The sequence below is a fragment of the Mya arenaria genome, chromosome 9, assembly GCF_026914265.1.
Source record: "Mya arenaria isolate MELC-2E11 chromosome 9, ASM2691426v1".
NCBI classification, from domain to species: domain Eukaryota; kingdom Metazoa; phylum Mollusca; class Bivalvia; order Myida; family Myidae; genus Mya; species Mya arenaria.
In genome coordinates this window covers 25,070,601-25,093,474 of record NC_069130.1, presented here as the reverse complement: position 1 = coordinate 25,093,474, position 22,874 = coordinate 25,070,601, and the positions used below count along the sequence as shown (strand labels likewise).

The following is a 22,874-nucleotide window of genomic DNA, read 5'->3' as shown; positions in this document are numbered from 1 at the left end:
TAAAAAAACATTGTCCGATGGCAATACAGGCACTAAGGTTGGACGGGGAAATAATAGGGTAAGTTAACTGTATTTGATTTCAATAAATTATGGCGGAACAGAAAATAATATGACATATTAATTGTATTTGATTTCAATAAATTAAGATTGGACGTGAAAACATACGGTTGTTTAAATGCATTTGATTTCGCTTTATATTTTTAGTAAAGATCTGATTCAATACTCATGTTCGATGTACATGAAATATTATCTAAAATACGATACGATAAGTTTATTGCCTAAAACATTATATACAATGTTCATAGCATATAACATACAATACAATAAATGGAGAAAGTACAAATTCAATTCAATTCAATTCAATATCTTTCTGGAGCATTTTAACATGAATGATATAACATCCTATAGTTGTTAAAGTGTTGTTATAAAAAATAGAAATGTAGCTAAATGTGTTAGTATAATTACATTAAATAGCAGCAATTTATATACAAAATGAAATACGTGCAAAGTAATGTGAAATAAAACCTTAGCGGGTTAGCAAAGTAGATATATTTTGCTAATGTTAATGTGTTATTCATTGTGTTACAACTTAACATGGATTCAAATTTAATTAAAGTTGGCCAGTGGCAAAAAATGGGGCTTAAATAGAAATAGAAATAGATAATTAACCCTTAGGCTGCTGATGGCAATTTTAAAGGCTTTGCAAACAGCTTGGAACCAGACCAGACACGGAGTAACTCGGCGCCTGGTCAGGTTCCAAGCTGTTTGCCACTCAGTCAATATATCCCCAAAGTTTTAAGTAAATTGAAAGAAATTTAGAATAAACCAGACGACATTTTTTAGCAGACGACAATTTACCCAGCATGCAAAGGGTTAATTAACCAAACAAGAAACAAACACTTTTGTTACGCCTTAGTGACAAACCTACTAGTCACTTACTCAAAACACATTAGTCTCGTCAACAGAGCGTTGAGTTTTTATGACAAAAAGTAAGTCTCAGTTCAATTAACAAAGATTTGTAAACAGAGATAAATCCTGACAGTTTTTACGTATACTGAAAAGTTGCTCACGTATGAAGCATGTAACAACATATTCATCAAAGTCAAATTCAATTTGATTAATGTATGCGAATTTCGTAAACATAAGAATTGTTTCCTGTTCGAAAATATGGTTTGTTTTCTGGCCCATTCCCTGTTAAAATCAACCAATCTTCCTTAATAAAGTACAAATTAACTGACCAAAACAAAATACAATATTTCGACGAAATTGAAAAAAAGACGAAACTGGAAAACACTAAAAATACGGTTTCTAAATAAGACATCTTTATTCACGTATAAATATATGATGTCGCGATATGAGTTGCCGTGCTATGATGAAAATAGAAGTTTACAATTGTTTTAATTGACCGAAAAGGATAAATAAATGTCGAAGTTCTTATGAAGGAAAACGGGTTTAATTTGAAAGAAATGTGCAGAAACACGGTATTTCTACCTTATGATACGATAGTTGCTCACCGTGTAAATATTTCGGATCCACCAGTCATTTAATATCTGTGTGTTTTCACCTATTAATTACACGGTTAATGAAAAAAAAAAGAAAATAAAATAGAAAAAAAATCCATAAATGCATTATTTAGTTAGTAGTTAAAGGTTAATCACTCCAAATTTATGTTTGGTGCACATGCGTATGCATTTATTTAATTAAAATTCTGAATGCTATTATGGACCACCCCAAGGCGATAACCAAATACATGTATTAACAGATAGATTGCATGTTAGTTTAAACAATATTTATTGTATATAAGTACATTTAGCAAATACATAAATTGCGTCACTTGTAAAAAGAAACAACATGTTTGTTGTTATATCGAAAGCAACACATGTAAGCATACATGTAAACACTGCTTTGACATGTGTAAGTTTAGTTTAATCATATTGTATTGTTCTGGATTTGTAACAAACAACACATACAAATTGTACATACCCATACACCAGTGGCGTAGCTACATATGGGCCTTGTATACCTGTGCCTACATTTTATTTTTGAAAAATGACAAAACTAATAGCTTCACAAACACTTTGAACAACTCAAAAGCTTGTTTTATTTTCACCAAAGTTTGGTGTTTATTTCAACTACGTGCAGGGTGTATTGCTTGATTTTATTGTAATCATTGAAAATATAATTAAGTGTGTTCCATTGCACATATAAAAGTCCCCAAACTCACATAGAACCATCGGGCCTACATGATTTTTAGGCCTAGCTACGCCCCTGTATACATACAAACACATCTCACAGTCGGCATCATGATTGAACAACAATTGTTTCAACCATTCTCAGGCGTCATTGAAACGTAAACCAAAAGAAGAAAAAAACATATATTGTACTAACGTTCCAGACCAATTACATTGTGTTTAAAGGGGCTGTCTCACGTATGATAAAATAGCGGGGGAAGAAAGAAAATTGTCGAAAACTGACATAAATTTGGCATCGATGTGTACAATGCATTGAAACTTATTAACTGAAGTACCACATAGTTTACAATGTATTTAAGTTTAACAGTTATTTCGTATTTTTCCATTAAAAAAGATTACTGGATATGTCTACAAGGTAGAATTCATTCCTTATGCGTGATTGGCTAGTCGGTGTTATCACGTGACATTACCGAGGTAGGTCTATTAGCTTAATTATGTCACCCGATTTTTTTTCCATTTTGGTACTTTTTTACAATTATGATATCAAAGCGTAACATATTCTATTAGATAATTGTCCTGAGATTCGTCACAGCAAAACTTTTTGGTGCCAATCTTGTGACACAGTCCCTTTAAGGGCGAAACTCAAAAAAAAAACACTCTTCGTTGATTTTAATTTAAGATTTGGACTTCAGCAAAAATCATCCAGTTTTATTCGTTTGTTATATTTTCTATTCCAAATAATAGCTCTAGTTGATCTACTTAAAGGGACTAGACACCAGATGGTCCAAAAATCGGCAAGTACAGTATTTCTTCAAAACAAGCGTAGATTTTCAATGCCATCTAATTCAATGGAGACCGATTGTATGATCGGCCTCCATTGAATGTAATCATTTTACATGATTAAAAGAATAAACGCAACTATCATGTTCCTGTCTCATCTGTGTGTCCTTGTTTAAAAATAGCGCTTAGCCAATTAAAATCGTATCGGTTTATTTAGAGCTCTTAAAGGGACTAGACACCAGATGGTCCAAAAATCGGCAATTACAGTATTTCCACAAAACAAGCCTAAAAATACCAAAGAGAGCTAGTTGAAGGTCGATAACACATATGTGTATGACAATTTTCTCTTTTTTTCTTGCAATTGTATCATCTGGTGTCTGGTCCCTTTAAGCGTGATAAAGTTACCGATATATACATGAATTTTATTTACTGTGTTTTTCTATGCTGTTATAGTAATATGTCCTTGTATAGTGATCATATGTGTACCATTGTCATATTTGGATATAATTTGCGTAACCACTTGTGCCTAGTTGCTTGCATCGTCGGCAACCAAGATACTAAATTGCGTTATTCTTCATAAAATACACAACAAAGCATTAAGCGTAGTTCTTAATGTAGTGTGGGTATCCAACGGTGTCAGAGTTGCTTGTAGCTATTTGTTTATTCTCGCATGATTTAGATGCTTTTGCTTTATGCTTTTCATTGCTTGTTGCTGTTGTTGTTGTTATTATTATTGTTGTTGTTATTGTTGTTGGCGTTGTTAGTATTGTTTTTGGCATTGTTGTTATTATTATTATTATTATTATTATTATTATTATTATTATTATTATTATTATTATTGTTATTGTTGTTGTTATTGTTGTTATTATTATTATTATTATTATTATTATTATTATTATTATTATTATTATTATTATTATTATTATTATTGTTGTTTTTGTTGTTGTTGTTGTTGTTGTTGTTATTATTGTAGTTGTTATTATTATTGTTGTTGTTGTAATTATTGTTGTTGTAATTATTGTTGTTGTTGTTGTTGTTGTTGTTGTTGTTGTTGTTGTTGTTGTGGTTAAAGCTGAAACTTGCAGTCGATTAATCATTTTTGTAATCATGTTGTTGGTGTTGTTTGTATGGTTTTTAGTATTGTTGTTATTATTGTTGTTGTTGTTGTTGTTGTTGTTGTTGTTATTGTAGTTGTAGTTGTAATTATTATTGTTGTTGTTGTAATTATTGTTTTTGTAATTATTGTTGTTGTTGTTGTTGTTGCTGTTGTTGTTGTTGTTGTTGTTGTTAAAGCTGAAACTTGCAGTCGATTAATCATTTTTGTAATCATGTTGTTGGTGTTGTTTGTATTGTTTTTAGTATTGTTGTTTTTATTGTTGTTGTTGTTATTATTTTTGTTGTTGTTGTTGTTGTTGTTAAAGCTGAAACTTGCAGTCGATGAATCATTTTTTGGTTTGCCTTTATATTGTTTCTGTGTTCGCTTCATTGTTAGAACCATAGTAATGTTGCATGTATGTATACATTAATCAATATGTGCTATGTCAAAATATGTGTAATGTTAACTGATTTACTATTACTTGATAGTTGCCAACGTTTGACCAATTCAACATTATGAAATTTCAGAATGCCTCTTGGGTGCTTGGCTTTTATGGTCCGAACTATACATTATTTTTATAATACTTGTCATTACACTCATTAACAGTGTTTTAATTGACACCCGATAGCTTGGCACCTATCATTCATGCTACTTTTAAATATTTTAATTTAAAAAAATATATATCACAGTCATAGCTTTGCTACTAATCTGTTTTAGAACTGTTTTTATTATCATCATTTTATGAAATGATCGTATACTTTTATTGTAAAATGTTATAATTATTATTGAAATCATCACTGATTTCGCCATTGCAGCTTTAACCTCTATACCGTATGTTAAAACATAGTCGGTTAAAAGGCTTGTACACGAGCTTATGTTACATACTTGTTGCTAATTCCAACCGACTCCAAATAAATTCCATCTTGTCAAGTATCGTTTAGACAGGATTGTTGATTTAAAATTTATGGTTTCAAATAAAAACTCTTGAAAGCATCCATACCGACCTGTAATAAAATCAAACCATAATTATTAAACCACATGTTATTTGTTTCAGAAGATACAGCTGAAGGTATCATATTGCCTTTGTCGAATAAATTAATTGAACTTAAACACAAAACGAGCTCGATTCTGTTTCACTGACCGTTAAAAGTAGACTGGTAACCACATTCTCTTTTCTACATTTTTTTACAAAAAAAAACGTAAGCTACTTGTTAAATATTTGGTTACTATGGTTGTCCCTGTAATTCCTATCATATATTTTTATTGAAGGGGCTGTCTCGCGTATAATAAAATAGCGAAAGAAAATTGTCGAAAACTGACATAAACTTGGCATCGATGTGTACAATGCATTGAAACTTAGTAACTGAAGTACCACATAGTTTACAATTTATTGAAGTTTAGCAGTTATTTCGTATTTTTCCTTTAAAAAAAGATTACTGGGTATGTCTACCAGGTATAATTCATTCCTTATGCGTGATTGGCTAGTCGGTGTTAACACAATGTTTTTTACATTTTGGTACTTTTTTTACAATTATGATATCAAAGCGTGATAAATGATAAATGTCCTTAGATTCGTTACAGAAAAAAACTTTTTTTGGTGCCAATCTGTGACACAGTCCCTTTAAGACATAACGTCCATCTTATTGGGCCTTGAGTCTGACTTGAAATATACAAGCAATGTTCAGACCCCTAGACGGTTCCTCTTCTTGCTGTCTGTATTCGCGGTTGATGTTTATGCTGCTGATTTCAATAGAGAATGCGAGAGTCGCAGTATCCAGTGCTACATTGCATAAAGTAATAAAGTTATTGAAATGCCGTTTCCGAATCGGACGATTTAATTGAAATAATTTTATACAGTACGGTGTAGTTTTCTTAACCGGAAGCGTGAATCAGTTTCGGTTTAGAACAAATATCATTGTTTGCGCTACATACTTCTAAAATTAGCATTATGAACTTAACAATAACGACTTTAGACGATCGTCTTATTAGTATTGAGGTAGGTGAAGACCTTGAACTGGAAAACTTAAAAGCACAGTGCGAGTTTGAACTCGGAGTTCCGGTACAAAGAATGGTGCTGACTTGGAACGGAAAACCACTGAACGACAATAAAAAAACATTGAAACAATATGGAATTGGCAATGGTGAAATGCTTCTTCTGCAACAGATAAATCCGTCTTCACAAGCTAGTCAGCCTCGGCAATCTGGAAGTGGTGGTATATTATCTTAATCTTTTTCTTTCAAAATTTTAAAATCCGGCGTTATGCACCAGTCAATTGTAACCACGCCCCCCCCCTCGCTGTACAGCCTTTCCCAGGTAAAAGGTAAAATCCCCATCCTGCGGGACCAAACTCCTGGAAAAAAATCCCGGCCAGATGCCCCGACACTCTGGGCACATCCTAGGTAAGTAGTCCACCTAAATGGCCGTCAGCAAGTCTTTTATGATTTTTAGCTCGATTATTCGAAGAATAGGTGGGCTATTTTACTCGCCTCGGCGTCCGGTTAAAGTTTAAGGGCAAGTTGGGATTGTCACTTAAGTCCAATACCCTACATTCAATTGACTTAATACTTCACGCAGTTGTTCAGGGCCATCACATGATGAAATAACTCCATATTATTCTTTACACAGATTATGGCCCCTGATTGACTATGGAACTAAGGTTAAAGTTTTAGGGCAAGTTTGAATATTTATTAATTACTTCTATATCCTTTGTTCAATTGACACAGTCGTTCAGGACCATCACACAATGAGGTTACATAACTCCATATATTATCCTAAATACAAGTTATGGCCTCTGATTGACTTAGGTTAAAGTTTTAGGGCAGGTTAAAGTTTTAGGGCAAGTTTGGATATTCACTTAAAACTCCAATACCATTCATTCAATTGACTTAATACTTCACACAGATGTTCAGAGCCGTCACATAATGAGGTTAGATAACTCCATATTATCTTTTATACAAATTATGGCCCCTGATTGACTATGGAACTTAAGTTAAAGTTTTAGGGCAGGTTGGGATATTGTTTAATAACTTCTATACCCTTCATTCAATTGACTTAATACTTCACACAATTGTTCAGGACCATCACCAAATTAGATTACATAACTCCATATCCTTAATACAAGTTATGGGCCCTGATTGACTTAAGTTAAAGTTTTAGGCAAGTAAAAGTTATGGGCAAGTTGGGATTTTAATAAAAAAAACTTCTATACCGTTCATTAAACGTACTTTAAAATTCAAAATTATTTACGACCATCTTACAACAAGAAACATAACTCCATTTTAAGCCTAAATACAAATTATGGCCCTTGATTTTTTTTTATTTATTTTTAAATTTCCTTTGATAGGCATATTTGTATATTCTTAACCACATTTTCATAATGGGAAATCAAGTTATTTGAATGACTTGTGTCATTGTTTGGGTGGGCTGGTGGGCAGGCAGCATCAAAGTCACCTTATTTATCGAATAATTTTAGTTAGGTTTGACATAAAGAGACCAAACTTGGCATTATTACATCGTTATTGTATTCTAAGTCAAAGCGGCGTAGTCGAGCACGCTGTCTTACGAAGGCTCTTGTTTACTATGGCAGGCTTGTGGCGTCCACCATCCCAGCAAAAAGTAACAAATGGTCCTTGCGCAGAGAATCCTAGCGGTCACAATTTTGAAATTATCTCTGTTATGAATTCAAATTTCTACGAAAATAGTATTACCTACTATTACACACATATTTATTTATGTCATTATGCCAAAAAACATGTTCAGATATCATAAAACACCTACATGTGTTGATTGTTTATCAAGTATCCTGATATCTGTAAATCTGGGACAAATCTGACAGGTTGTGTACATGTGTAAAACGGTATTCGTTACCCAGAATACATTTATGTGGAAAAAACCCCAACTATAATGACAAGTTAAATCCAGTTTAGATCACTGTTGGGTATATATTGAACAATTTTGTCATTATTATTCAGCATCGATGCATAATACTACTATACATTCTTTCGTCCGGTTTTAAATGGTAGAGAATTGTAGCGTTACAGTGATAACATTAAAAATGTCAAAAATATTAAAAAGCATCCCTGATCGCTCATTATTTTAGCTACCTAGGTAAGGCACATTCCTCGCTATTGTATATCCCCCGGACCTAGGGGTTTCAATTGGCTTTAAGTAGTGTTTTTTTCCCATTCCCCTGCGAAAATTGACAACAGAATGCCTATAATTGTGAATTTATGCACTAGTCAATTGTAACCACGGCCCCACCCCAGGTCCGGGGAATAGTGGGGACTTGGGACATTATGTCCAGCCAAGCCTGGGTAAGATTCCCGGGGACAAACTGCTGGTAAAATCCCTGCTAAATGCCCCCCGCACCCAAGGGACTTTAAGTAAGGCTCATTTCAGCTGTTTTTGGCGCAAAGACAAAACCAACACATTCACCCGGCACTGCGTCTGAAAGGTAAAAACCCGGCCCATTTCCCCGGCTTCCCCACTATACTCCCGGGGGGCTGTGGTTACAATTGACTGGTGCATTACTTTAAAACTTGCCAAAAAAGGTTCCGAAATACAATGAACACATGCATAACAAACATAAACTAAAGTTTGACTGATAAACCTTTAACTACTTACTAAAAAATGCTTTTATGGAAAATATTAATTACTGATAACAATATTGTAACCCTGTATTAAATAGCAGAACACGCAAAAAATATTGAAAGATTGGTGAATACTAAAAGATTTACTGTGATCTACTATAGTCTCATAAGGCAGATATACCATTTTTTATGCACATTTCTTTCAAATTAAACTCAGTATTCGTCATAAGAAGTATTGTTTTCGACATTTATTTATTCTCTGGAAAATTAAAAAAATAAAATAATTGTAGTAAATCTTTTTTGGGTGTAAGTGTGCATCTTTAAAGTCATACAGTGACATGTAGGTCACATACATGTAACTGATTGGTGAATAATGCCTTTGTCATTATCCACATTAATGTTCCAGCAAGTGGCGGAGTCCCCATGATTGATTTTGGCAGTATTGCCATTCCTGGAAACCCGCCCCCTCCAAGACCAGACTTGGAAGACCCTCTTGTCATCCTCGAGCTTATCAAGAATAACCCTCATGAACGGGCGCTGTTGAAAGAAAGAAATCCTCCACTCTCTGACGCATTGGAAAGTGGGAATACAGGTTGGGAAATTACTTGTTATGTGTGTTACTTAACTTTAGTAAAGTCTATTTTGAAAAAGAATGTTTTTGTATATGTACAGTTTAATATAAGGAAATTTAGAACTGATTTTTTTATTCATGCCAAGCACTAGCAATGGTCGAAATTTACGCAAGCCTGCAAGCCCTGCACTGGTAAAATGTCCTCCGGGCTTGCTCAAATTCTGAATTTTATATAGCATGGCTTGTTCAAAAATGTTATGCCAAGCAATAATATAAGAGTTCGGGCTTGTTCATCCTCAAGTCTAATTTCGATGACTGCACTAGTGTTAGAATTCGGGCTTGTTCTCCCAAAGTCTTATTTCAATAACTGTATACATAACATTGCAGTGTTTTTCAATAAGAATAAAATTTCATCTGAAATTATGAATCAACTTCTGGTCAAAATGGACAGTTCAAAAGGCAATTGGGCTTGTACAAATTTGGGAAAATTAAGTGAATTTTAAGTAGAAATAAGTAGTAGCTTGTCAATTACTTTACCTTTTGAGGTGGTTTTACTAAAACTTATTGAGAACCCTGCAATTGCTGACTGTGTAATACTTTAAAAAAAACAAAAACAATCTAATTCAGGTCGATTCATTGAGGTTTACACAAAACAGAGGAATGAAAGGTTGAAGCGTGAAGAAGAACGCAACAAAATGATTAGCATGGATCCCTTCTCCTCCGAGGCACAGAGGCTTATAGCCGAGGAAATCAGGTCAGAATAATTCATAATGTTTAGAGTATAGTTGTTATTTGTTTGTTTGTTTGCAGAGAGGGTTAAAGGCCTACATGTAATTTAAGCCTTTTATAAGATGTTGGTCCAGGTGTAGAGGTGCACCATTTTATAAAATTGTTCAATTGTACCATAGCTTTTGTCTGAATTTCACCTATAGACTAAGACTATAGATTTGATAGATCAACTTTAGACTGGTGTTAGGGTATATATATATATTGTTTTGCTGACCTGAAAATGGTATGGATTCTCGGTCAAGAAAACATATTATATACACCCCAACCAAAGTCTATGTGTGTAAAATATTAACCAGTTTGAAAACATCAGCAAAGTCTTTATAATAAAATGAGTATTCTTTATTTCTCCCAGAATGAAGAATGTCGAGACAAATATGGAGTCGGCCATAGAACATGTGCCGGAGAGTTTTGGACAGGTTGTGATGCTCTATGTCAACTGTATAGTGAACGGCCATCCTGTCCAAGCCTTTGTTGATTCAGGTAGGTGAACGATGTCAACAAGTCAAGGTTAAAAGAAAATCCTTGGAGTACTTTATCATCATCATCATCATTTTTGTCGTCGCCACCACCAACATCATTGGCATCACCTGATGATGATGATCATTATCGTCTTTCATCATCATCATCATCATTGTCGTCATCATTGTCGTCATCGTTGTCATCATCATAATCGTCATTGTCGTCATCATCTTCATCATCATCATCTTCATTGTCATTCGGTTTTTAAATCATGGAAAGATTAAAAGAAAAGTTTAAAGCAGTATTATATATATTGGTTACTGTTGGAAATATAATTTTCTATTTCACAGGTGCTCAAATGACAATTATGAGTCAGAGTTGTGCAGAACGCTGTAACATCATGAGACTAGTTGACATGAGATGGGCAGGCATTGCAAAAGGTGTTGGAACCCAGAAAATCATCGGAAGAGTCCATCTAGGTATGATGTGGTTCAGCAGTAAGATGTACATGTAAACAAATTTGAATTTAACTTGTATGTTTTTCGAAGAAAAATGTTCTTTTTGTTGTTGAAATTTGTGAAAACCTTTGCCATAATTTCAAAAGGTTGAAGATTTGTGAAAAAACTACACGTTTCCACAGAAAATAAATAGTCTTGACATTCCCGTTTGCTTCAAATTTGAAATCAGGAGAGCCCTTAAATGGATTCTAAACAGCCTGTTTTGCTTCTGCAGCAGGGTGCTTCATCCCTTTGACCCCCAATGGGAGCCTAAAGCACCACCCAAATTAATTGACAAAAGGGTTTTAGCCCTTCAGCTGCCTGGTCAATCACATACCTGCTACTGGGGGATTTATAATTGTATAGACATTTCAGATACCTACTTTACCATTGACCCAGTCTCTCAGTACTTTTAGTGCTTTGATTCTTTATTATAGGTATGATCCAGATAGAGAGTGACTTTCTTCAATCTTCATTTTCTATTCTTGAAGACCAGCCCATGGACATGTTGTTAGGTCTGGATATGTTGAAAAGACACCAGGTGGGTTTTATGAACTTTGCACTAAAAAAATAAATGTTTTGGAGTTAGTAAGTGGAGTTAAGAAACAAAAAATAAGGCCAATAATAAAATGTTCTTTGTTTCTCCTCTCCTTACCGACCAGCAAAATTCACAATGACCCAAACTATTTTTTTTTTGACAAAAATGAGAACAAAAAAATAAAAGAAATAAATATTATTTTACTGCCTGGGCAGGTCAGTCCAAATTTTCATGGCCGAATGCTTGTTTATTAAATTGACATGACGCTAGACAACTCTGATGTAAAAATTTAAGTAAAAATTCAAATGTGTTCTCGAATGAAAATTTTTACTAGTCATCTTATGAACCAGGACAAACAAATACAGGCAAACTTGGATTCATTCCATCTGTGACCACAACATACTATAATAAAGATCAACCAATTAGTGTCAGAAAAAATATTTAGATAAATACCCAAAGATAATGTATTAGGATTTTTTTTTTCACGATCATTGTGCCACTGCAAATGCATTTTACTTTTGTTGGTTTCCAATCACCAGCTCCATGCCTTGATATTGAATTCCATATAGCAAAACATATATTAAAGATGCTTTCTTACTCCCAAATAAGATTTAACACAATTAAAACAATTGTTTTAATATACCAAAAAGGTTGAGGAAATGTCGAAAACAATGGTGCTTGTGAAGGATACTGAGTTTAATTTGAAAGAAATGTGCAGAAAACACTGTATTTCTACCTTATGAGACGATAGTACATCACAGTAATTCTTTTAGTATCATCAATCATTTAATATTTTTGCGTTTTCAGCTGTTAGATACACGGTCATAATATTGTTATCAGTAATTAATATTTTCCATAAATGCATTATTGGGTAAGTAGTTGAAGGTATATCACTAAAAAAAATTGTTTGTTATACATGTGTATGTATTGATTTTAAATAAGAGTGTCACTTTAAGGTATTATTTACCCATATAGCAAGTTGATCATTATCTTTCCAGTGTGTTATAGATCTCCAGAAGAACGAGCTATTGATAGGTACCACGGGAACCCGTACTCCATTCCTCGCAGAGAACCAGCTGCCCTCGTACGCCCGGATTAACAGGGAACCGGGCTCAGAGTCTGGGGATGAAGAGTTGGCCAAGGCCCTGCAGAAGTCTGCAGACGAGGCGGCAGGTTTGTGATTTTAATATGAACTAATTATAATTTCAGCTTGATTTGGAGATTGCCGTAAGGTGATATGACACATTTCTTCTTCCGTCATTTAAGCTGGATGAAACCAGTACTGAGGCCATTTATGAGAAGCCAAGAGAATGGTCTTGTGATAGGGCTCAAACCCACGACCTTTTGAGTGAAAGACACCAATACCACTATACGATACTCAGCCTAAGTCCATACCAAAACGCTATATATTTAGCATAAGGTTCCATTTTAAAAATCCTACCTACATGTACCAGGCAGGAAAAACAACAGTAAAGTGACATAAAAATACAACAACTTGTTATCTTTACATAAATGTATATAAAAATGGAATTTTCACCAAAAGAAATAGAAGTCGCACATGGATATAGATTAACAGGTTCATACATGTACAACTAAAAATCAAAATTTTCCCTACAGTGTTTTATTGCGCATGAAGTTGGGTAAATTAAAATCCCACAACTGTGCGTCCGGTCTTCGGTGTCTGGGCTGTAACTTTTCATGGAGGGAGGGATTTTCAAATTGCTTGGCACATATTTTCTGTACAAAAAGACGAAGTGTCTCATGCAAGACCCACATCCCTACCTCAAGGTCAAGGTCACACTTCAAGTTTATCATTTTAGAAAACATTATTGGGTAAGTGTTACAGATCTTGTTCATGAAATATATTGCTTTTTAGCTCTACTGGCCAGAGGCCAGAAGAGCTCATGCGCTGGCGTGTTATCCGTGAGTCTGTAAACAATTGCTTGTGAATACCATTAAGTGTTTAGTTTTGATTATATCCATATCAAACTTTTACAGTAGTTAGATATCCATGAGAGCTCACTTCCTTTTGAAAACCAGCCAGATCCACCCATTTATGACTTTAATATGGCCCTTGAAATGCAAAATAATTTTCTAAGGGAGACAAATTTGTACAGAGAGTTGTGTATTATTGTCATAGTTCATCCCCCTTAAGACCTCGCAAAAGTATTTTCTAAGGGAGATTACTTTGTTTAGAGAGTTGAGTATAATTGTAGTAGTTGTTTCCCATTGCCCTTTGTGATTCAAGGTTCACTGATTGCTTCGCTTGAATGTGAGTTCAGTATATAACCAAAAAGGTCATTTCAGTCGAAAATAGGCCCTCATTGGCCTCTTGTTTATTAAATCATGGAAACTGTGTCTAACAAATTGGGAGAGTATTATGATTTTGGAGGGAATTGGACACTTATATTGGAAGGGGAAACAGTCTTTGGGAGGCAGTCAATTGCACCAAGAGTATCCCTGAATTCTAATAATGATTGTTTGAATTTTTGGAGAAGATTCTTTGATCTATCGATCTATATGTCTGGTTTGGCAGTGCTATGATTTGCTTTTCTCTATTTTTTTAACAATGTAAGTGACTGTGTTGACATAGCCTTTGTGTTTTCATGACGAAAATGTTTTGTAAAAAGGCATAACTTGAAACTGAAATGTTCACATGGATCTTGGTACATGAACACATATAAAATATGTACTTTCATTGAAGCTACATATACACACTGACTTTGGCACAAATTTCATTGCTCCGTAGAACATATAATTATTAGTGTGTTCTTTAATCTATGTATAAACAGACAAGAATTCAAATATATGCTTGGCATTCTATTGAATGGTATTTGTACGAAATCTCTTGAATTGTTAACACTTGTGGGAACATGTTGCTTTTAACTATTTTAATATATATATATAACATTACTGTTGCATGTGTATTAGCCTATTAGGGCATGGACGAGTTCTTATGAGCCGGGTACTCGGGTACAAATTCAGTACAAATACAGCAAAACCATCAAATATTTTGTGCTTTGAATGTGTTTTTATGTCAGCCTTGTTGCCTGCTGCTTGTTGAAGTGATTCTGGGAATGAAAGGGCTGTTTCTTCTCCATGTGATTTTTCATTGATGACCATTCCCTACCTGTGTGACTGAGCCCACATACATAGTGACGTCAGTTCATCTTTTCTTCTGACAAACAATAACAAACTTCTTGTTTTTGTTTCAGACGAAATGGTTACTTCCCGGTGCTTTAAAAAGCGGAGAAAACAATGTACTTACTATTCTAATTCATGTCTATTCCACATTGTGAAATGTATATATTGGATATCTGCGGCTAATTGTTGAGGTCAAAATGTTTAACCCGTCCATGCCCTAATGTGTATTTCTTAATGGCTGTTAGTTCTTGAAGTAAAGTTTTGTTCAAGCTGCACTCTCACAGATATACTGTTTTTACAACTTTTTTATAATTATCTTAGAATGGGCAATTTTTTGCGTAAGTATCTGCAAACCAATGATAAAAGCTTGCTGACAAAAGATCAAATCGCAGATTTTCATATTTGTTCAAAAAATAATGTTTTATGGCTTAAAGCATTACTAATGGTTTTTGAACTTAAATAAAAATTCTGCGATCCAATTTTTTATCAGCAGTCTTATATGACTGGTTTCCATGCATTTTTGCATAAATTGATGGTTCAAAGACAAAAAATAAAAAAGTTGTCAAACCGCCAAATCTGTGAGAGTGCAGCTTTAATGAATGCTCTAAAACTCAAAAAGTCTTGTTGAATGAAATATATACGTATATATATTATAATGTCTATTACAAAATAAAATCATGGGCCCTTTTCACTAGGCAACTTCCCTTTTAGAAATCTCAGACTTATAAAAGAGAAATTGAACAAAATCATTCTTAATTTTTGAAACAAGAGTCTGGAATCAGTACTAAAAGGTCCAAAGAGTAATAGCATACTAATATTTCCCATCAGTACTGAAAGAAGATGATATTTCTTAATTAATATGCAAAAAAATTGGAAAATTGTTTGAAGTTAAACAAAAATAATTAATTGCTTTGTGAATATGAGCTCATAACTTTTGCTCAAACATTCTAACAGTATAACAGTATGGTATATTCTTATGGATTATGAATGGTTTGCTGGTCATTGGTCGAAAGTATTTGCCTATTGTCGGAAAAGAACTAGTGAAATATAATCGCCCAAGGCCGAGGGAAATCATTCACCTGGTCCTTCACAACTGAGTCCAAAAAGTTTTCACTATTGATGATAAGCCTTTCATTGAGTGTTTCATTACATGGCATTAGAAATAATCTTCAAAAGTAGAAATAAATTATTCACAATAATATGACTTTATAAAAATGCCATGGATCGATTTAAAGTGTACAGAGTACCGGCAATTTGTAATGTACAATTTTTGTACATATTATTTCAGAGTTATTTCCCTTGTTGCTATAATTCAAAATGTAAACAAACATGTGCAGCAAATTGAAAAACTCAATGAAATGATTTGATTGGTTAGTTATTATTTGGATACTTTGACCAAACCAAACACTGACCAAGCAGTTTTATACATTTAATTCGCTGCTGCTTTTAACATGAAGAATGACCCTCGTAAATTTGAAGCCTGGATCAATTTGAAACTGAAAATTCCATTTAAAGAAGTAGCCATACATTAAAAGTTATGTACCTTTTAAAGAATTTAAAAGGAATTGAAAACATTACTGTTAAATTTTCTGCAATAAATGCATTATTAAACATAGAATAATGAAAAAATATGCAATAGGTACATGGAAAGAAAATATTTCCATAGGAGAAAATTCAGAACTATTGAATGGCTATTGGATTATTGATGGGTCATATAGCAAAAACTAGCGACGAGTGATTTATATAGGAAGTCTTGTGGTAATATTGAGTAATATTCTTGTAAATTATGTTTAACTAGCTTAACATGGAAAAGCCACTACAAATATGCTGTTAACAAAATAAGCCATTAACAAAATACATAATCTAACTGGCAACAGAAGTTATGTCTGACTTTGGTAAATCAATAACAATTTGTCGAATATTGTCCAATTGCTATGCCATGACTTACTGTTGATGTAAAATGCTGCTCATTAAGTACTCTAAGGCCATCAATTTTAAAGCTGCACTCTCACAGATTGACCATTTTGACAAAAAAAAATTGTCTTTTAATTTTGTGCCGTAAAATTGAAAAACTGTGATTTGATGTTTTGTTGGCAGTATTATATCACTGGTTTCCAGACATTTAAGAAAAAATTGGCTCATTTCAAGACATTTTTTTTTTTTCGTTAAAACTGTCAATCTGTGAGAGTGCAGCTTTAATGCTAGAAATCATAACCTTTTCTAAAGTTTAATTACTCCTAGCACATGAACAGGGTGAACATTATAACCCAACTAGTATTTATTTATATTCAGATGAGTAGAACGATAATTTTAAATGTTATTTATTTAAACACGAGTGTAAGGAAAGTTATATAACTTATGTTAAGTCACTCTTGTTGGCACAATGTTGCGCAAGAGTGTGGTCTTGTGTTTTGGGGAAAACCAGAGCACCTGAAGAAAACCATCTGGTCCGGCTTGGTGACCAATGGCTGGGGCAGTGATTACGAACAGTCTCAAGTCTGAGTTCAGACTCAAGACTCATTTTGGCAAAACTTCATATCATTTTCATTTTCCTTCTATTGGAGCATTGATGGTAAAATTTGCTAAATATATTAATATTTGAATGTTTTAAAAGTATTTACATATTTTTTTATAAAAGAATTGGAATAAGTATGAAATTTTGTTCCTTTATAAAAATGCTTTTTTGAGTCTTGAGTCTAGACTTGGACTTGAGACTGTTCGTAATCATGGCCCCAGAACTCACATGCACCCAGGCTGGGGATCGAACCCAGGTTGCCTTGGAGAGAAGCGAGTGCCTTTACCACTGCACCAACCAGACAACCAACGATTGACATTTCGACCATTAAATGGACCATTAGTCATTCCATATACCTTGCACCTGTGCAAAATGCAATTCAATTTTGATAAAGTGCAGTGATGTACATGCTTTTAACACTCTTCTTTTAACACTCTTATTGCGATGGCTTTAACTGTAACATGTCTTTGCATTATTACGAATCTTGACTCATTTACTAAACTGCCAAAGCTTCTGACTTTTTCAGCTCAAACCAGGAAGTAAACAGTCTGTGTTGAGTGTTAAAGACATTTTGTTGCATTTCTTTGGTTCGTATTAATTTTTAAGCTCTTTGTATCTCCACTTATTGTTTCTCACTGTTAACTAACATGTTTTCATCCTTGTTTAATAGCAGCTTTGGTTGCGGTAATTGACTTTGTTTCCTATCAATTTTAATGCACTGTGTTAGTTCCAAATCTACAATGTATATATGTCTAATATCTTATTTTAATATCTTCCAAAACAATATTTTTTTATTTTTAAATAACTTCCATGAACTCTACAGTTTGTTTTTAAATTTGAAGAATACGCCTTATGTTGTTCGTAAAATGTTTTTGTAAATTTGACAAATATGTATTATCATTTATGTCGTTCGTAAAATTCACCATTAATGTCTCATTATATTTTTTATGCATTGCAACATTATGCAAGGCTTGGATGTACCACCAACTTTATTTGCATGTCGTGATAATAATTATTGTTGCTTGCTTTCTAGATATTAGCTTTGGTTAAATATGTTGTGTTTTAATAAGCAATGCTTTTAACCCGAGGCTTCTTAAATTCAGCATGTAATTTTTTTAATCTCTGTTCCTGTACATGCATTCCCACATTTTCACATTGGTATGATACTGTCGCTGAAAAAAAAAACTGTATTTTTTTTCTTATTTTTCAGGAAACTCAAATCTGGGCGCAGCAAGCGCTCCTAGACCAGTCACTTCAACACAGCCAGGCAGCCAAACACAGAGGTCCAACCAGGGACCTCAAAACACTTCAACTAATCCAGTACCCTCTCTATTCCCCACACCAAACTCACAGACTCCATCTCAGTCCACTAATACCCAGGGATACAGTCATTTACAAGTGTCCAATTCAGGTCCAAATCAGGGGTCGACCCAAAGTCAAGGGGCCACAAGTCCAGTAGGAGCAGGGCCATCACAGTCTAGAAGCCCCTTCCCTGAACATGTGATTCGCAATCTAGTGGAAAATGGATTCAGTAGACATGACGTGATCAGGGCTTTGACAGAGGCAAATGGTGATGCCCAAAAGGCTCTTATGGCTTTGCTAGCGAGATCTCTCCAGTTTCCTTGATTTCCACCATTATGTACAGGTTATACATGCTGTTGCCTTATTTCCATCACGCCATGTGTGTTTTCATGCCCCCCTTTGAAGAAGAGGGAGTATATTGCTTTGCACCTGTCGGTCCGTCTGTCTGTTGGTTCACCAAAGCTTGTCCGAGTGATAACTCCACAGTTTTTGGACCTATGTTCTTCAAACTTGACATGAAGGTTGGGCCTGACCAGTAGATGACCCCTATTGATTTTGGGGGTCATTGGGTCAAAGGTCAAGGTCACAGCGAAAAGGTTGTCAAAGCTTGTCCGACTGATAACTCAACAATGCCTTAACCTATGGTCATCAAATTTGACATGGACTCTTGACCTGACCAGAAGATTACCCCCAATTGATTTAAGGGATCATTGAGTCAAGGTCATAGTAACTGTTAAGGTCGAGTGTGATAACTCGACAATGCTTGCACCCATGGACCTCAAACTTGACATTTAGGTTTGTGACCAGTAGATGACCCCTATTGATTTTGAGGTCATATAGTTAAAGGTCAAGGTCACAACTCATATTGGTCATTCAAATTAATGTCAAATATACTTATTCCCTGCTGCTAAGAGGATACATGTTTATCTGCAAATATCAGTCATCATCTGAACATGATTAAAACTGTACCTACTATCCTCACACTTTGAATGGTCATAATCTTAAAACTGTCTCAAAAGCATCCAATGTCAATGATAAATCAGCTGTCATTTCAGTCCATGCATATTTCATTCAAGTGTCCAAATATCCCTTACAACATGGGAGACAAACATGTTTTGAGAAAAATGAAGTGTAAAAGTTCAGGAATTTCAGGGCTTCCATTATGAATTGGAAGTATGAACTTCCTGTCCCTCAAATTTGGAAGTTTTTCACTGAAATGTGGAAGTTTAGGTCTCCTGAATAAGATATCTTTTTCCACTATTTTTCAATTAGTATTAAAAATCATATAATTTGCAACTTTATCTTGCCAAATTCACATACTCATACTTTAATGACTGATTGAAGTTGTGACCTTAAAATTAATATTGACACCAGGTTTTGATGTTTTAAACTTCCAAGCTTTCAACTTTGAAAGTTTACTTCAAAATTATGGAAGTTTTTGTACTTTCAAGGAATCAATTTTGGAAGTTTTAACCCATTTCTAGGAGTAATTTACTCCCAAACTTCCTTTAACAGAAGCCATGGAATTTTCTTAAATTTGTTGAGTTTCTGTCCGTTGGATTTTCCACCATCAATAAGGAATAAGAAATTAAACTAACGATATCAATATCACCATATGACCAAAAATGGACTGAGGATGTATGGAAACAAGGCAACAGGTGTTGCATCATGGGATGATTGCCCTAAATTTGAAGCCTCGGTCTTTTACCAGAGTTTGATTGAGAGTTTAGTTTCTTTAAATACTTTTAAACAAACCTTTTCACAAAAATGCCACCTGATTGAGTGACTGTCAAAACATTATTTTGAAACAAGTTTGTAACAGTGTTTGAGGAAATTAATTCACTAATTAAACTCTGGTAATAAAATGAAGGGGGGGGGGCTCTTTAAGCAGCATAAACTGCCCTTTGTTTCATTCAAAATGGTGGAGGTGAAGAAAAAGAAGTTATTTTTATCTATGTCTTCGTTTTAAGCAAAATGTTGCCTTTCGATGTAGCAAATATGACATAGTTTATCACGTGGTATACACACACTGTGTATAAACGAACAAATTATTATATGTAAAATGGTGTTAATGAATAATATAAAAGAAACAGAAAAATTGTTGAATTTCAGAGGTATTCAAGCAAAATTAATTTAACCGTTATCACAGAAAATGACTGTGTTTACTCCGTGAAATTAATTTCGATTTTACATCGAGATTTAACAAATTTCCTTGTTCTGTCTGTGGTATATAACCATAACACCATATAATTGATGTTAATTGGAAATCACATCGCATGATAAACATAATGTTGTGATGTCATTATAGTAACATCAAAAATGTTCATCATGGCGTAGTGAGCACTATGTTACTTTTAGGGAGCAATATGGAAACCAAAAGCTACAATAGCAGTAAAATAAGATGATTTTAACTAAATAGCTTTAAAGAATAACTCTGTTATAACAAACAGGTTGAAAATTGGTCTCAATTATAATCATTTGTCAAGCCATTTGATCAATTTTTGATTAGGTCACAAAAACCAAAGTCACTGAATATGTAGGAGGTATAAGATAGTCATACAAACTGTATTTTAATGTTAACAATGGACCGATGGTTCAGAACTTAGTACTAGTTAACAACGTTGACGGTTGTTAATGTCGTTGTTGTTAACTTTCAAATTGATATTGTTCTGGAAATTTAATGGATATACTTGTGATCTGTATTTCTGTATTTTCTAATTCGAAACAAGAATTTGAGCTGTCTTTGTTTATATTAAGATATATGAACATGTAAAAACGTGTAAAATGTTTCACATTTAAAAGTTGACTACAATATCGTTAATCATGTTAACTTTAAAGTAAGTACTTAAAAAGAATCGGACGAAGTCAACTATAAATTATTGCTAGATTCTCTTCCCTGCCCTCTTTTTCGCGCAAGTAAAAATGTTGAACTAAAATCTGTATTTGCGTATTCGTCTGGGAACGATGTTTATTCATACCTTCGGTGTCGATGTATAACATTCACATGTAAAGAAGGAGATCTGTTACAAATATGTTGTGGTTCCTCTAGAAACACATGTATATGGTCCATGAAGAAAGAGCATGAAGACATATTCAACAGTGAAACAGTCTTCTAAGAAAAATAAAAGAAATAATAAAAATCACCCGCTGCCCTCATTTAGGGCCATTTCAGTTAAATATAACCCCCGAGGGGGAAGGCAATTATTTAAATAGTATATAAGTGGGTGTCTTTTTCCCTAATTTGGACCCCACTAGGGTAAATTTGCTTCTGTAGGAGGGTGGTATGATTTAAAAGTGCCTTCTCCCAGGGGGTTATATGCTTAAATGGAATAGCCCTTAAAGAAGTGGATGAAAATCTAGCAATTAATTTATAATAGCCTAATGTGTTTTTTTCATTGTCAATGATTGCTTGAGGTTTTTGGTTGAATATCAAATAATGCATACTGTTGTTCTAAGGTTGTTGTTTTTCTGCTTGGAAAATACCGTCCTATAGCGATAACCATTAATAAGCCACCTCAGTCTTAACTGATCGATTCTTGACAAAAGTCAAACAAGGTTTTTCCCTGCTTGTGGTGATATATGTATAAATGCGATACATGAACACATGCCGATTTCTTTTATGTTTAAATATTATTTCAATTGAGGGACATTGTCACATTTTGTTCTTTTTTTTGCATAATAGCTGTATATAATCTGTACTGGCTGCATATCATACGAGTGCTACTTCTTGTGTTCACATGATTGTACATTAACTATCATGATATTCTTGTTAAAAAATAAATGAAACTTATTCCATTGCTGTTCATGTTAATTATTCCAAAAGTTATCTTTAAACATGTTATTACATGTTTACAACATTATATTGATCACTCACATTGTATCAATGACTATCTGAATCGGCTATGCTGGCTCTAGAGCCCTCTTACGAATTGCCACATCGCGAACAAATATTGACAGAAAAGACGTCGCGAAAATGTGTGATATTTCTATATAATCAGACTTTTGAACATGTCTTTCTTTTTATTGAGGGGGTGGGTGGGTGGGGTTGTCGCCGGTTCCAGACCGATCGAGGTTCCAAACTTTTAGAAGCCCTGATTACAACATTATATTGATCACTCACATTGTTGGCACGATGTTATGCCTGGGTGTGGATTTGTGTCATGGGGGAAACTTGAGAACCTGGAGGAAACCCACTTGACTGGCTTAGTCCACAAATAAAACTTGCATGCGCCCAGGCTTGAGAACCCTTGGTAAGAAAGGAGTGTGCTAACCAGACTACCTATTCTTGCATACCAGACGTGTGTTTCCGGTCAAGTGACCAGTGCTTGAAAAACTTGTCTTACACCCCTATGTTAAGACAAGTCACGCGCAACAACGTGCCACTTCTTATTTGTTTTATTT

At 34.1% G+C, this 22,874-nt stretch overlaps 1 protein-coding gene across 4 annotated transcripts; it reads left to right on the top strand.

Moving 5' to 3' along the window:
- Window positions 1-5,940: 5,940 nt before the first annotated feature.
- On the top strand, window positions 5,941-22,268 carry LOC128202748 (protein DDI1 homolog 2-like). 4 transcript variants are annotated; one of them, XM_052903855.1, is made up of 10 exons: window positions 5,941-6,281; window positions 9,065-9,250; window positions 9,857-9,983; window positions 10,371-10,498; window positions 10,828-10,956; window positions 11,412-11,515; window positions 12,511-12,685; window positions 14,728-14,772; window positions 17,698-17,758; window positions 18,382-18,518. In XM_052903855.1, the coding sequence occupies exons 1-9, from the start codon at window positions 6,017-6,019 to the stop codon at window positions 17,712-17,714; spliced, it is 1,176 nt and encodes a 391-aa protein (XP_052759815.1). In that variant the 5' UTR covers window positions 5,941-6,016; the 3' UTR covers window positions 17,715-17,758; window positions 18,382-18,518. The 4 variants fall into 4 exon arrangements, with proteins under 4 accessions (XP_052759815.1, XP_052759817.1, XP_052759816.1 ...); XM_052903857.1 differs by lacking the exon at window positions 14,728-14,772; XM_052903856.1 differs by lacking the exon at window positions 17,698-17,758.
- Window positions 22,269-22,874: the final 606 nt, after the last annotated feature.

Bases quoted from the DNA above. Each gene is read 5' to 3' on its own strand.
- LOC128202748 (XM_052903854.1), top strand. From the start codon at position 6,017: ATGAACTTAACAATAACGACTTTAGACGATCGTCTTATTAGTATTGAG. The intron at 11,516-12,510 runs GTGGGTTTTATG...TTATCTTTCCAG, and splicing joins ATATGTTGAAAAGACACCAG to TGTGTTATAGATCTCCAGAA. The intron at 12,686-18,381 runs GTTTGTGATTTT...CTTATTTTTCAG, and splicing joins GTCTGCAGACGAGGCGGCAG to GAAACTCAAATCTGGGCGCA.